General features: G+C 42.9%; 1 protein-coding gene and 1 long non-coding RNA gene across 3 annotated transcripts; one reads left to right on the top strand and one right to left on the bottom strand.

Moving 5' to 3' along the window:
- Positions 1-1,143: 1,143 nt before the first annotated feature.
- Positions 1,144-12,369, top strand: ltb4r2b (leukotriene B4 receptor 2b). Of its 2 annotated transcripts, XM_036597222.1 has the most exons (6): positions 1,148-1,600; positions 3,232-3,320; positions 8,580-9,125; positions 9,540-9,740; positions 9,858-9,901; positions 11,790-12,369. In XM_036597222.1, the coding sequence occupies exons 3-6, from the start codon at positions 8,592-8,594 to the stop codon at positions 12,043-12,045; spliced, it is 1,035 nt and encodes a 344-aa protein (XP_036453115.1). In that variant the 5' UTR covers positions 1,148-1,600; positions 3,232-3,320; positions 8,580-8,591; the 3' UTR covers positions 12,046-12,369. The 2 variants fall into 2 exon arrangements, with proteins under 2 accessions (XP_036453116.1, XP_036453115.1); XM_036597223.1 differs by lacking the exon at positions 3,232-3,320 and having other exon boundaries at positions 1,144-1,600.
- On the bottom strand, positions 1,533-3,721 carry LOC118826295. Its single transcript, XR_005008731.1, has 3 exons — positions 2,605-3,721; positions 2,060-2,432; positions 1,533-1,935 (listed from the first exon to the last, which is right to left on the bottom strand). It is a non-coding gene; the product is annotated as an uncharacterized LOC118826295 (long non-coding RNA).
- Positions 12,370-12,761: the final 392 nt, after the last annotated feature.

Genomic DNA, 12,761 nt, shown 5'->3' with positions numbered 1-12,761 from the left:
TATTTTCTTAGACCTGTGGCAGATTATTGACTGCTCAGCTGTGATCACCTGTGTTGTACCCCCTCTTCTATTTCTTTACACACTCACAGTTTTTCTATAGGGCTGGACACTAACCGTGTCCTTTAAGTTTCATGACACAACCCATGTTCCCTGGTACTGATTTCCAATGAATATTTTTAGCTTCAGAAAGTTTTGTTTGGTGAGTGAGAATGTGATGGTTACATAAACTAAACTTTCTTTGTTTGTTAAACAAAGTTAAAAGTTATTAACTCAGCTGAGCTTTGCTCAAGACTAGCTGTACATCTTAGTACAATAAATGTTCTGAGCATTTCTTTTAGCGTTGACATAAAAAATGTCAGTCAGTATAAATAATAATTTACAAAACTTAAGTGAGCAAGAAAAATTCAGGGAAATTCTGTAGCAAGTTTTTTTTTGTTGTGTAAGCATGATTTTTAGTAAAACAAATGTCATGTTAGCTTAACTAAATATTTCTTTTTGTAATTTTGTTCATATAACTAAGAATTTACAAAAGTTGAGTGAACAAGAAACTAAAAAAACGCAAACTAAAAAATTTTAAAGTGCAGTAACCCACATTATCTAGACTGGGTATCTCTGAGTTTCGTCTTCTACAGATTCTAATACAAAACCTTTTCAGCTTCAGGAAGGAAATAAAAACAAACCCACCCTCCAGATGATCGGAATAGCATAAGTCAGGCATTATACATTCCTCAATAACACCTTTTGATCATTTATTACTCCATATATTCAATATTAATTTACTGCCGCTGACATTCTCACTGCAGGCTTGTTTTCAGGAGTTCTGCTGAAGTTTTTCTTTGGCTTGACGAAGGAATTAGAGACGATTGTGATTGGCTAAGAGGAGTGTCAATCATAATTTTGCAAATGGTCAATTACTCAAGCATTTTCCACCCCTGGCTAAAAAGTGCACATTTGTGGGTGGAGTGTGAAAAGATCAATTCACCTGAATTAAAAAAAAGATATTTGCATCTTTTTTCTTTATTTTTGTCAACATTCAAACGAGCCTTAAATATAAATATGATGAGTAAACATGGAGAGGTCTGGAGTCAGTTGTTAGAGAAAAGTTGAAGACAGGAGAGGAGTGGAGGAGGAGTGGAGGAGGAGTGGAGGAGGAGGAAAAAACGCTGACGCATTTCACTCTCTCTTGCTCACTCTCCCTCTCTCTCGGCAAGCCGCAGCCTGTGTAAAGTCAAGATTTTCCCTTTATAAGAAGCGGGCAAAGTTGGACATGCACTATGCTGAAACCAAGGGGAACAGAACAGACTGACAGAGAGAACACCAGTTTATTTATAGGAGGGAGAGAGAGAGAGAGAGAGAAAGAGAGAGAGAGAGAGGGAGAGAATGGCAACCTGATTTACTAAGATACAGTGATCTCTTAGGCAAAGCCACAGTTGGGAGAAACTGATAGAGGGAGAAACAGAAGACAGAGTGTGCAAAGACAGAGGAAGAGAGAGAGAAGGAGAAAAAGAAAAAGATCCTACACTGTCTGGCTGTGGCCTTTTGAATTTACCTGGTTTAATTTCCTTCACATTTCCTTCAGAAGGCCATCTGGATCACAGTGGTGAGTAACTGTTCTTTAGCATTCCTTTTATTTCACTTCTCTGTCCATCCCTCATTTCTGCTGCTCCTGTGCTTCCACATCAATCCTCTGAACTAACCCTTCATCATCAGTCCTCTAAACTAACCCTTCATCCAGACTAACCTTCCACATCCATCCTCCAAACTAACCCTTCCACATCAATCCTCCAAACTGACCCTTCCACATCAATCCTCCAAACTGACCCTTCATCATCAGTCCTCTAAACTAACCCTTCATCCAGACTAACCTTCCACATCAATCCTCCAAACTAACCCTTCATCCAGACTAACCTTCCACATCAATCCTCCAGACTAACTCTTCCACATCAAACCCCCAAACTAACCCTTCCACATCAAACCCCCAAACTGACCCTTCATCATCAGTCCTCCAAACTGACCCTTCCACATCAATCCTCTGAACTAACCCTTCATCCAGACTAACCTTCCACATCAATCCCCCAAACTAACCCTTCCATATCCATCCTCCAAACTGACCCTTCCACATCAATCCTCCAAACTGACCCTTCCACATCAATCCTCCAAACTGACCCTTCCACATCAATCCTCCAAACTAACCCTTCATCCAGACTAACCTTCCACATCAATCCTCCAAACTGACCCTTCCACATCAATCCTCCAAACTGACCCTTCCACATCCATCCTCCAAACTGACCCTTCATCCAGACTAACCTTCCACATCAATCCCCCAAACTAACCCTTCCATATCCATCCTCCAAACTGACCCTTCATCCAGACTAACCCTTCCACATCAATCCTCCAAACTAACCCTTCCACATCCATCCTCCAAACTGACCCTTCATCCAGACTAACCTTCCACATCCATCCTCCAAACTGACCCTTCCACATCAATCCCCCAAACTAACCCTTCATCCAGACTAACCTTCCACATCAATCCTCCAAACTGACCCTTCATCCAGACTAACCTTCCACATCAATCCTCCAAACTGACCCTTCATCCAGACTAACCTTCCACATCCATCCTCCAAACTAACTCTTCCACATCAGTCCTTCAAACTTATCCCTCTTTTGACATTATATAAGAGGAACAGTGTTCTTAATATCTGTTAAGGTAACCATATATATTTTTTTAATCTATCGTCCCATTTGTCATGAAACACAAGAGAGTTTGTTTTTTTTCTCACTGAGCTCCAGGTTTTCTTGGATGTTTATTCTGTCTGTGATTTTATCAGCATCTCCTGATCCTCACATGCTCTGTTTGCATCTCTGATTGCTCTCCTGCATAAAGATAGATTGGCCCCCCTAAACTTACTCCAAACGTCCTGAGGCAATCAGAACGTGTTTGGTGTCTGAAGTTTTAGTGGTTTCAGCCACGGTGTGTGCGGCGTGTCCTGCACCGTTGACTCTTGTCTTTTCTTGTCAGCCCAGTTTTGGCTGATTGAGCACGCTGGTCAGACAGTAGAGAGAAACGAAAGAGAGCAAAGTGAGGAAACAACACACTCAAGATGACACATACAGAGACCTGTGCAAGCAGCAAGTTTTATTACCATCGATGAGCATTTTCACTATTTTCGCTATTTGAAAGTCTGAATCCTGGCATACTCACGCACTTTTTTCTCTTTTTGTCATATACAGCCTTAAGCAGTAACACTGACGTGGTAGTGGTGTGTTAGTGTGTGTTGTGCTGATACGAGTGGATCAGACACAGCAGTGCTGCTGGAGTGGTAAGTGGAGCTGATAAAATGGACAAATTAAATACATATTTATATGGTCTTAGCTGGTCAAGCTGCCCTGGTGCTGGTTTAGCTGGTCACCCAGCACACCAGCACCCAAAACACGTTGGTGATCAGCTGTGCTGGCCAGTGCTGGATTTTCTAGCAGGGTTTTAGTGAGTTAGCGCATTAATACAGAATTCAGATTATAGGAATGCTTATATTGAGTGTTTTACAACAGCTTTGCGACTAAATCTCTATCTTTTTTATAGATCTGCAGCCTAGCATCCCCGCTAGAAAGTCCAGCATGGTTTACCACCAGCAAAACCAGCACATCGCTGCTGTCTGAACAAAACTTCTTATCTCCATTTTTGTCGTTTTTGAGTTTTTGACATAATTTGAAAATGCCTGTTGTTCTTTACATTGTGTGTAAACTTGAAGAAGTTTGGACCAAAAGAAACGACCAAAATGACCTGGAAAACGTCTGGTTCCATTGACTTACATTGAAAGTAAAGTGTGTTTTTTGTTTCTCCTGTAAAGTTACCATGTTGGAGATACAAGGTTTTGTTTCTGACAGCAGTGATATGTTGTGTTTTAGTGCTGGTATGCCGGCCAACCAGCATGACCATGCTGGGGTGAGCAGCTAAACTAGACCAGCACTAGACTGGCATAAACCAGTACAGACCAACATAGACCAGTATGAAATGCTTGCTGTTCTGGGCTGTTTTTTTTTTTCAGCAGGGATAGCTAACCTACATCACAGCACTCAAACAAAGTCTTGGGACTCTGAATACAGTTTACGTCTTGTTTATTTTTACTTTCCAAACTAAATCTATAATTTATTCATTTGTAAACATCAACATTATCATAATAATCAGAAATACTGATCAGGTTTATTAAGTGAGACGATCAAAATGATTCCTGCAATTAATTGAAGACTGAAGTAAAAGTACATTGGATTCCCCGTCCTTTATATAGGTCAGTATCTGGTATTTTACTGTGGTCAGTATTTTGTTGCGTATCTCTTCTTTTGGATGACTGCCCTTTAGTCTTCTAGGCATGGAGGGCAGTTTGCACAGCTGGCTTGTCGGACGTTCCCTTTTGGATGGTCGGAGTGTGGCAGGTTCCACTTCAGCACATTTTTCACTTGATTTTAGAATTTTCTATGTAATTTTTAAAGTTTTTCTCACACACCTGTTTTTACAAAGAGACAATATTCTTTGACAAGTTAATTCAACTCTATATTCAAGTTTTCTAAAGCAGCATCATCCAGAATGTTAATGAAATCAAGTCAGGTGTGTTTGGTTGGTGGTTTTAGAGGAGCACCGGTTGGTAGCAGGTTGTGCATTTGGAAACAAGATTAGGTGTTAGGTGAAAGTTTTCTAGCTTCTTGTTGTGCAGTTGGACCCAAAGCATTGCTGTATAAGTTGTAAAATAGCTGAAATGAAAAACTTTTGAATAAAGTAATGCAATATTTCCATAATACAACACAATGCTGTCAGAATAAATCTTGTATCTCCAAAACAGTAACTTTTCAGGAGAAGGAAAAAACATTATTAACTTGTAATTGAAGTCAATGGAACAAGATTTTTATCAAAGTAAAGTTTTTACATGATGCAAAGAGTAACTAGAGGTTTTAAATCATGCAAAAAAGTAAAAAATCGACAAAAATGGACTGATTAAGAAAGTAAACAAGAAGAGTGAACTTCCTGAGGAGAATGCAGAGCGACAGCGTGGCTTTAGCAGTGTTGTCAAATGATTACTAATGTATCTTAGGTGGTTGCGAAGATGTTGATAAGTGGTTGCTATGATATCCCAGGTGGTTGCTAGGGTGTTACTAGGCAGTTACTATGGTATCCCATGTAGACGTTTGTATGTTCCTAGTGTATTATCATTCAGTAAGTGGAGTGCACAAACTTTTGCACACACAGTTCTCCCATTCGTGTCCTATGGGGAAATTTTTTTTTCAATAATTGTACTAAAAGCTGTATACAAGCACACCATTCCCGATCTGACTGAACATTCCGGAAGTGGAATGGTGTTGATATCTCGAAAACTGTGGGACGAGTTAGTGGATAAAAACCCGGCAGAAAAATAAGAACAAGACGAAGACGAAGAAGAAGAATATAAATCGGAAAACAATAGTGTTACCTATTGCTTCTATTAATTCTAAAAAAAGATGATAAAAGTGTCCCAGTGCTACTTTTGAGCTCTGTGTATTTCTGTATTACCTATAAAAACACAAAGATCGGTAAAAGCTGACACTTCCGGATCAGGATGTTCCTGCTTGTAGGCTACACTGGCCTCAGAGCTCCAGGGCAAAACGTGGCTGATCAGCTACGGTTAAGCAGTAACTGAACTATCGCTTTAATAATCTTGCCTGGGGTCAGGCATCTATCAGGCTCAGTGTGTGTGTTTAAGGATGGGCAGATATGCTCCGTTACATCAGAGGATATGAGTAATCCCCAAAACACTAACGTTCTACCTGACGTGTTCTAACATGCTGTATGTCTAGAGTACAGCATGTTAAGAGAGCATAAGAGAACAAACATCTCAGCGCCTCTGTCACAACCTGCAGAACTTCATATGGCATGAAGAACAGACATTCATTAACCCTCTGTGGTCTCTGGATCTGTTCATCTCTCCTTAAACTTTCCTTTAAAGGCTCTTCATATATCATGATCCTCATATGTTTCATATCTAAATGCTCCGTTATCTTCATCACTACTTTCCAAAACCGCTGCAGCAGCTTCAGCAGCTGTAAACTCTCTGCACGCCGTTTCACATGAGTCTCCGATGTGGACTGAATGAAGAATGAAGGGTTTCCGGCATGATGGTCAGTCCTTAGTGATTTCCTGAGTGTCCATTGGTCAGTTTCACACAGAATGTAGATGGACACACCAATCCACCAGTTCCACACGGTGAGAGGCAGATGACGTGTATCTCAGCCCCTCTTCATAGGCTCATAACTCCGGATGTGAGTCTCGTATGATCTCGAGATAAGATGGAATGGAAAGGGCGACTCTACAGATTCAGAAACAGAGACTTTGATGCACAGGCGAGTTTGTGAACCCCAGAGGGTTAAAGCAGTGTTTCTTAATCCTGCTAGTGGAGGCCCACAGCTTCCTGATCCAGATCAGGAAGGGATCAATAATCAGCAGATGATCTGCACAGTTGGGTCAGCAGTGCTGTGGGTCAGCATGAGCCGGATTAAGAAAGACTGCTGTAAAGGAAAACATGGGTGACAAACAGGACTGTTTCAGATCAATCTGTGTATTAAAGAATATAGAGAGAAATAACAGGAACAACATTTTACAGCCTTTTCTCTTTTCCTTTTTCCAGATAAACGAAGGCGTCCGGTTTTCCCATATAAAATACTGTTTTGTCTCAGTAATGGAGGCAGATGGCCAGGAAACCTAGTCTAATACAGGTTCCCCATAAACTCAGATTTGTTTTCACTTGCTGTACTGACGTACTCGTGGTGTTGGGGCGAGGCAGGTATACTGCGATATGAGATATATGAGATTCTGCTTTTGTATCTCACAAATATTTCCACTGAAAAACACCACAGAAAAACAGGGGTAAAGAAGAATTCCACCAGTATTTCATAACTCAGTGGTTGAGATGTAAACAGAGTGATTCAGAGTGGTTTGGTGTGAAATGGTTCAGATGTCTTTACAGTGGTGGTGATAGGAACCAGGGGTCGCCATGACTACAACACAAATATAGACATTTTATTTACTATCCAGAACCACCAGTGAACCTACACGAGTCTTCTGAGTTTATATGGAATGTTGATGATGGAAAATAGTGGAAAATCTGAAATAATAAGTTTTCTTTGGGGACTATTTTGCCTCACAGCGCCCTGCATGTATCCCTCCACCATGAATGGAGTTTAAGTTCTCTAAACTATCATAAAACAGTGTCTCAGTCATCAGGCAGTGAATTCATAACCATTTCATGTAGGAACTTTCTGTGAGGGAGCTTTTAGAGGTGGACGTCTGGTTCCTATCACCACCACTGAGAACAGTTCTGACTCAGGAAGTTTCTCTAGAACAGAGCGTTTCACACCAAACCACTCTGAACCACTACGTTTACATCTTAACCACTAAGTTATGCAGAAAATTTTAAAAAATCAGAGGATTTCCTCTTTAATGCTTACAAACTGGCCACCTAAAACTGTATCCAGGCCCCTGCTAAAATTAAATGCTAATTCTTTTTTATTTTTGTTTACAAAAGAATATGACTGGGGATTTGCGGGGGCACTTAGGGGCCCCAGATGTTCAGAAATGGCTCTAGCTAAAGATCAGATCTGCACAGTTACCACAAATGTTGTCACAGCTGTTTTAAATCAAGTTCTTCTCTGTCTCTATCTCTGAGGAGCTGATGACAATGTAGCGTGATTGTTTTGGAATTTTGGTCAATTACATTTACAAGTATTTACATGAGACGGTCACACATGCCATGTGTTGTTATGTCCAGGAGACCCTGGGCTACTCACATATGCCATTATTTGACATGTAAATGCTAACAGAAATTTGATATCTTTATGAATTTGACTGTATTTTTCTTTTTCTTTCCCAATCTTTCTCCCCACGTTAGTCAAATTCAATTCAACCTACTAGTTAGGACCTCCCGAATTATACAACACCACCCGCTCTAGGAAATTGTTAGTCTAGAAGGTGTGTGAGCTGGTAATGCGAGAATTTTAATGTTGGCTCAATCTGTTGCTTATTAGTGAGTAAAAATAAGTGATTAGCATAGGCTGCCGTGTTTTTGATTGATTTTCCGTCCTCGTGGATTCATGCTGAGCACTAAAACTCTGATAGAAAGCAAAACAGGCTTAATTTTAAATTTCAGATTGAGTTTACTGTCATGAGTGTTCTGATGTGTGAATCATGTCACTCTTTTAAGCCTTTTTACAATGTGAAGGCTAAAGCAGAGAGCTGATATAACAGTAGCGAGTGGATTTTGGGTGATTTTTGGAGCTGAATTGCTGGCTGATGTTTGATCAGAGCATGCAGGCTAGTGAGGGCAGGTTCTGCTGAGTGTTCTGATATGTGTATCATGTCTGTAGCTTAAACCATTCTGAAGTTATTAAGGCTAAAAGGCAGCTATGAACGTTCTGCAATATGCAGGCTTCAGGTTCTAAGCTAATAGACTTGATTCTGTGGTTTCTGACACACTGTTGCCCATAAACATGAACAATCTTTCATCTTGATGGCTGGATTTTGATCATTTCTGCTTTTTTCTGCTTCTTTCTCTTCATAGGCTTTCCCAATAATGTCAGGAAATGCCACCGGCTCTGATAACTCTGGGAACCTCCAGAGCATCTCCTTCATCATCGGCACCTTCATCCTGGTCATCGTCTTCCTCCTGGGAGTCCCGGGGAACCTCTTCATCATCTGGAGCATCCTGGCCCGCGCCCGTAAGCGCTCGGTCACCACCCTGCTGATCCTGAACCTGGCCTGCGCTGATGGCACCATCATGTGCCTCAACGTGTTCTTCTTGGTCTACCTGGCCCAGCAGTCGTGGGTGTTCGGCCAAGTGATGTGCAAGCTGCTCTTCTACCTTTGCAACACCAACATGTACGCCTCCATCATGCTGATCATGCTGATGAGCCTGAACAGGTTGGTGGCCGTGCGGTGGCCTCACCGCGTCCACTCCCTCACCCGCCGGAGGATCGTCCTGGCCGTCCTTGCGGCAATGTGGCTGCTGGTCTTCATTCTGGCTCTGCCGGCTTTAATCTTCAGGAGTGAACAAAATAACATTACACAGCGCTTGGTCTGTGATTACAACCATGCGGTTTCCGAATATGTACGTAATTCTTTTAGTTTCTATTCCTTTTAAAGGAAAATACCAATTGTTTTTGGCATTTTCTGCATAATGAAATGGTTAAGATGTCGTTCAGAGTGGTTTGGTGTGAAACACTCTGTTCTAGAGAAACTTACCAAGTCAGTTGTTCTCAGTGGTGGTGATAGGAACCAGACGTCCACCTCTAAAAGCTCCCTCACAGAAAGTTCCTACATGAAATGGTTATGAATTCACTGCCTGATGACTGAGACACTGTTTTATGATAGTTTTGAGAAGATTATGGGCTTCGTTCATGGTGGAGGGATACATGCAGGGCGCTGTGAGGCAAAATAGTCCTCTAAGAAAACGTCTTTCTTTTCGATTTTCCACTATTTTACCTTCATCAACGCTGGACTGTGTTTACTGTGTTTTGAGCAGGTGGTGTTCCACTTTACCACCGAGACGGTGATGAGCTTCCTGCTTCCGTATGGAGTAATTCTGGGCAGCTACATCTGTATCCTCCGACGCCTCAGACAGACCAAGTTCAGGAGGAGAGTCCGCAGTGAGAAACTGATCCTGGCCATCGTGGTCACCTTCGCTGTGTTCTGGCTGCCCTACCACGTTGTTAACGTTATACAGGTGAGGAGCTTCACTCAAACAGGACAAATCAAATGTATTTAAATACATTCTGTACCTTTTACATAACTAAATCTCAAGTTTTAAAGAAAATAACGCTTCTCTGTTTGTCTTGGTTAGGTGGTGGCTGCGTGTGCACCAAAGGAGTCTGAGCTCAAGAACACGTAAGTAATGGCTTTCTGTAATCTCTACACATATACTGAACTCATGATTTCTACCACAAAACAGTGGAAGAGTAAAATATTAGATAGTGTTTAGCCCCGCCCATTCAGTCTACAGCAGTTTAGCCCCTCCCATTCAGCCTACAGCAGTTTAGCCCCTCCCATTCAGCTACAGCAGTTTAGCTCCACCATTCAGCTACAGCAGTTTAGCTCCACCATTCAGCTACAGTAGTTTAGCTCCACCATTCAGCCTACGGTAGTTTAGCCCCACCCATTAGCCTACGGTAGTTTAGCCCCTCCCATTCAGCCTACAGCAGTTTAGCCCCGCCCATTAGCCTACAGCAGTTTAGCCCCTCCCATTCAGCCTACAGCAGTTTAGCCCCACCCATTAGCTTACAGCAGTTTAGCCCCTCCCATTCAGCCTACAGCAGTTTAGCCCCACCATTCAGCCTACAGCAGTTTAGCTCCACCATTCAGTCTACAGCAGTTTAGCCCCACCATTCAGTCTACAGCAGTTTAGCTCCACCATTCAGCTACAGCAGTTTAGCTCCACCATTCAGTCTACAGCAGTTTAGCCCCACCATTCAGTCTACAGCAGTTTAGCTCCACCATTCAGCTACAGCAGTTTAGCTCCACCATTCAGCTACAGCAGTTTAGCTCCACCATTCAGTCTACAGCAGTTTAGCTCCACCATTCAGCCTACAGTAGTTTAGCCCCACCATTCAGCCTACAGCAGTTTAGCCCCACCCATTAGCCTACAGCAGTTTAGCCCCGCCCATTAGCCTACAGCAGTTTAGCCCCTCCCATTCAGCCTACAGCAGTTTAGCCCCGCCCATTTGCCTACAGCAGTTTAGCCCCTCCCATTCAGCCTACAGCAGTTTAGCCCCACCCATTAGCCTACAGCAGTTTAGCTCCACCATTCAGCTACAGCAGTTTAGCCCCACCATTCAGTCTACAGCAGTTTAGCTCCACCATTCAGTCTACAGCAGTTTAGCTCCACCATTCAGCTACAGCAGTTTAGCTCCACCATTCAGTCTACAGCAGTTTAGCCCCACCATTCAGTCTACAGCAGTTTAGCTCCACCATTCAGCTACAGCAGTTTAGCCCCACCCATTCAGCCTACAGCAGTTTAGCCCCACCATTCAGTCTACAGCAGTTTAGCCCCACCCATTCAGTCTACAGCAGTTTAGCCCCACCATTCAGTCTACAGCAGTTTAGCCCCACCCATTCAGCCTACAGCAGTTTAGCCCCACCATTCAGCTACAGCAGTTTAGCCCTGCCCATTGAGATGACGCAGTCTCATAACACAGTCCTTACTGCCTGCTGCCAGGCGAGCTCGACACACCCTCACACAGCGCACAGCGGCTACTGGAGGAGGAAGAGTGTGTTCAGTGCTGTAGCGTGTGGAGAGACGCTGACCGGACTTTCAAGATCCACTCTGGATCAAACTGATACGGCTGAACCGACGCCGCTGGAGAAACAGCCGCAGCGGAGTTTACAGCTGCTCAGGAGAGAAGGGTCTGTCTGCAGACTGCAGGACAGGGGCGGAACGTGGGGAGGAGAGCTGCTCTGGCAGTTGATCAATCAGAACAGTGTTGGCTAGTGTGGGTGAGCTGACCAGTCAGAGCACACTGGGCTCATCGGGAGATGGAGCTTAAAGACACAGCAGCTCTAACAGGGCGTTTCAGACAGAGGGTGAATAGAGATGAACAGGATGAGGAAAATAATGTGTTTTTGGAACATTGAAGCTGTAAATCTATTATAGTAGAGCAAAAACAACATCATCAACATTGAAAATGAGCAAAGTAGGTCCCCTTTAATTCAGCACTGAGGGGCTTGGCTCTGGTACAGCCAGCAACTAATCTCTATTCTTTTCTCACATTCCATGTAGGCTGGAAAAAATTTCCAAGTCCATCCGTCCGGTGACCTCTGCCTTCGCCTTCATCAGCAGCAGTGCTAACCCTGTGCTCTACACGTTCGCTGGACGTTCCTACATCAAAGCTGACGGCCTGGCTTTTATGGCTCGGCTCTTTGAGGGCACAGCTTTGGACTCTAATGGCAGGAAGACTGAGCGCGGAGGTCGAGAGCGAATGGCTCTGGGGCTGAAAAACTCAGATACTTCAAACAGTGCTGTAATCAAAACATAAAGAACAGCACAGGGACAGCGTTGGGGTCACTGGAAAGCGCGCATCCAAAATATCGACTGCAGGACCAAGGCAGCATGCAAAGGGTAAATAAAATCCACATTGTTGGGCGCTCACCAAAATATAGCCTAACATTATATATGTTAGGATCCTATAGGAACTTTCTCTATGAGAAAAATGAACGGTCAAAAATGGTCAAAAAATCACTGCCCTGTGGTTAACAACACTGCACTCTCAGAAATAAAGGTACTACACTGTCTCTGGGTCAGTGCTCCTCTTGTCACTGGGGTGAAACCTTCAAGGGTTCATCTCAGTACCTTTAGCATCATAATCCATAATCCACTGAAATGATATGTTCTAAGCTGTACTGACTCCACACACCCCGTCTCGTCTCCAGGCTTTTATTTTACTGTTCTGATTAAAACATTCGGTTATGAAAAGGAACAAATACGAACTTTTCACCTGGAAAAACCTATTTAAGGTTCACAATCAGACCTTAAAACCACTGTTGGAGCTTTGAGGGAACATTTACACTGTTTGTACCTTGATGAACAAAAAATGTACCTGAACAGAGCCTTTATTTCTAACAGTGTGTCACTGGATTCTGAGTTATGGGGTCGTTTAGCAGCCAAATGTGAATAATGTTGCATATATGCTACAAGCAAGTACATTGAAATGATGTCATATGAAAGTAAGTCTACCATAAACCCCTTAATTGG

This window comes from Colossoma macropomum, unplaced genomic scaffold (assembly GCF_904425465.1).
Source record: "Colossoma macropomum unplaced genomic scaffold, Colossoma_macropomum, whole genome shotgun sequence".
In the NCBI taxonomy this organism is placed as follows: domain Eukaryota; kingdom Metazoa; phylum Chordata; class Actinopteri; order Characiformes; family Serrasalmidae; genus Colossoma; species Colossoma macropomum.
Note: the sequence above shows the minus strand (reverse complement) of the source record. Positions and strands in the feature narration are given on the sequence as shown.

Coding starts and splice junctions, on each gene's coding strand:
- ltb4r2b (XM_036597223.1), top strand. CDS start 8,592: ATGTCAGGAAATGCCACCGGCTCTGATAACTCTGGGAACCTCCAGAGC. Junction 9,126..9,539: donor ACCATGCGGTTTCCGAATAT/GTACGTAATTCT, acceptor TGTTTTGAGCAG/GTGGTGTTCCACTTTACCAC. Junction 9,741..9,857: donor ACGTTGTTAACGTTATACAG/GTGAGGAGCTTC, acceptor TGTCTTGGTTAG/GTGGTGGCTGCGTGTGCACC.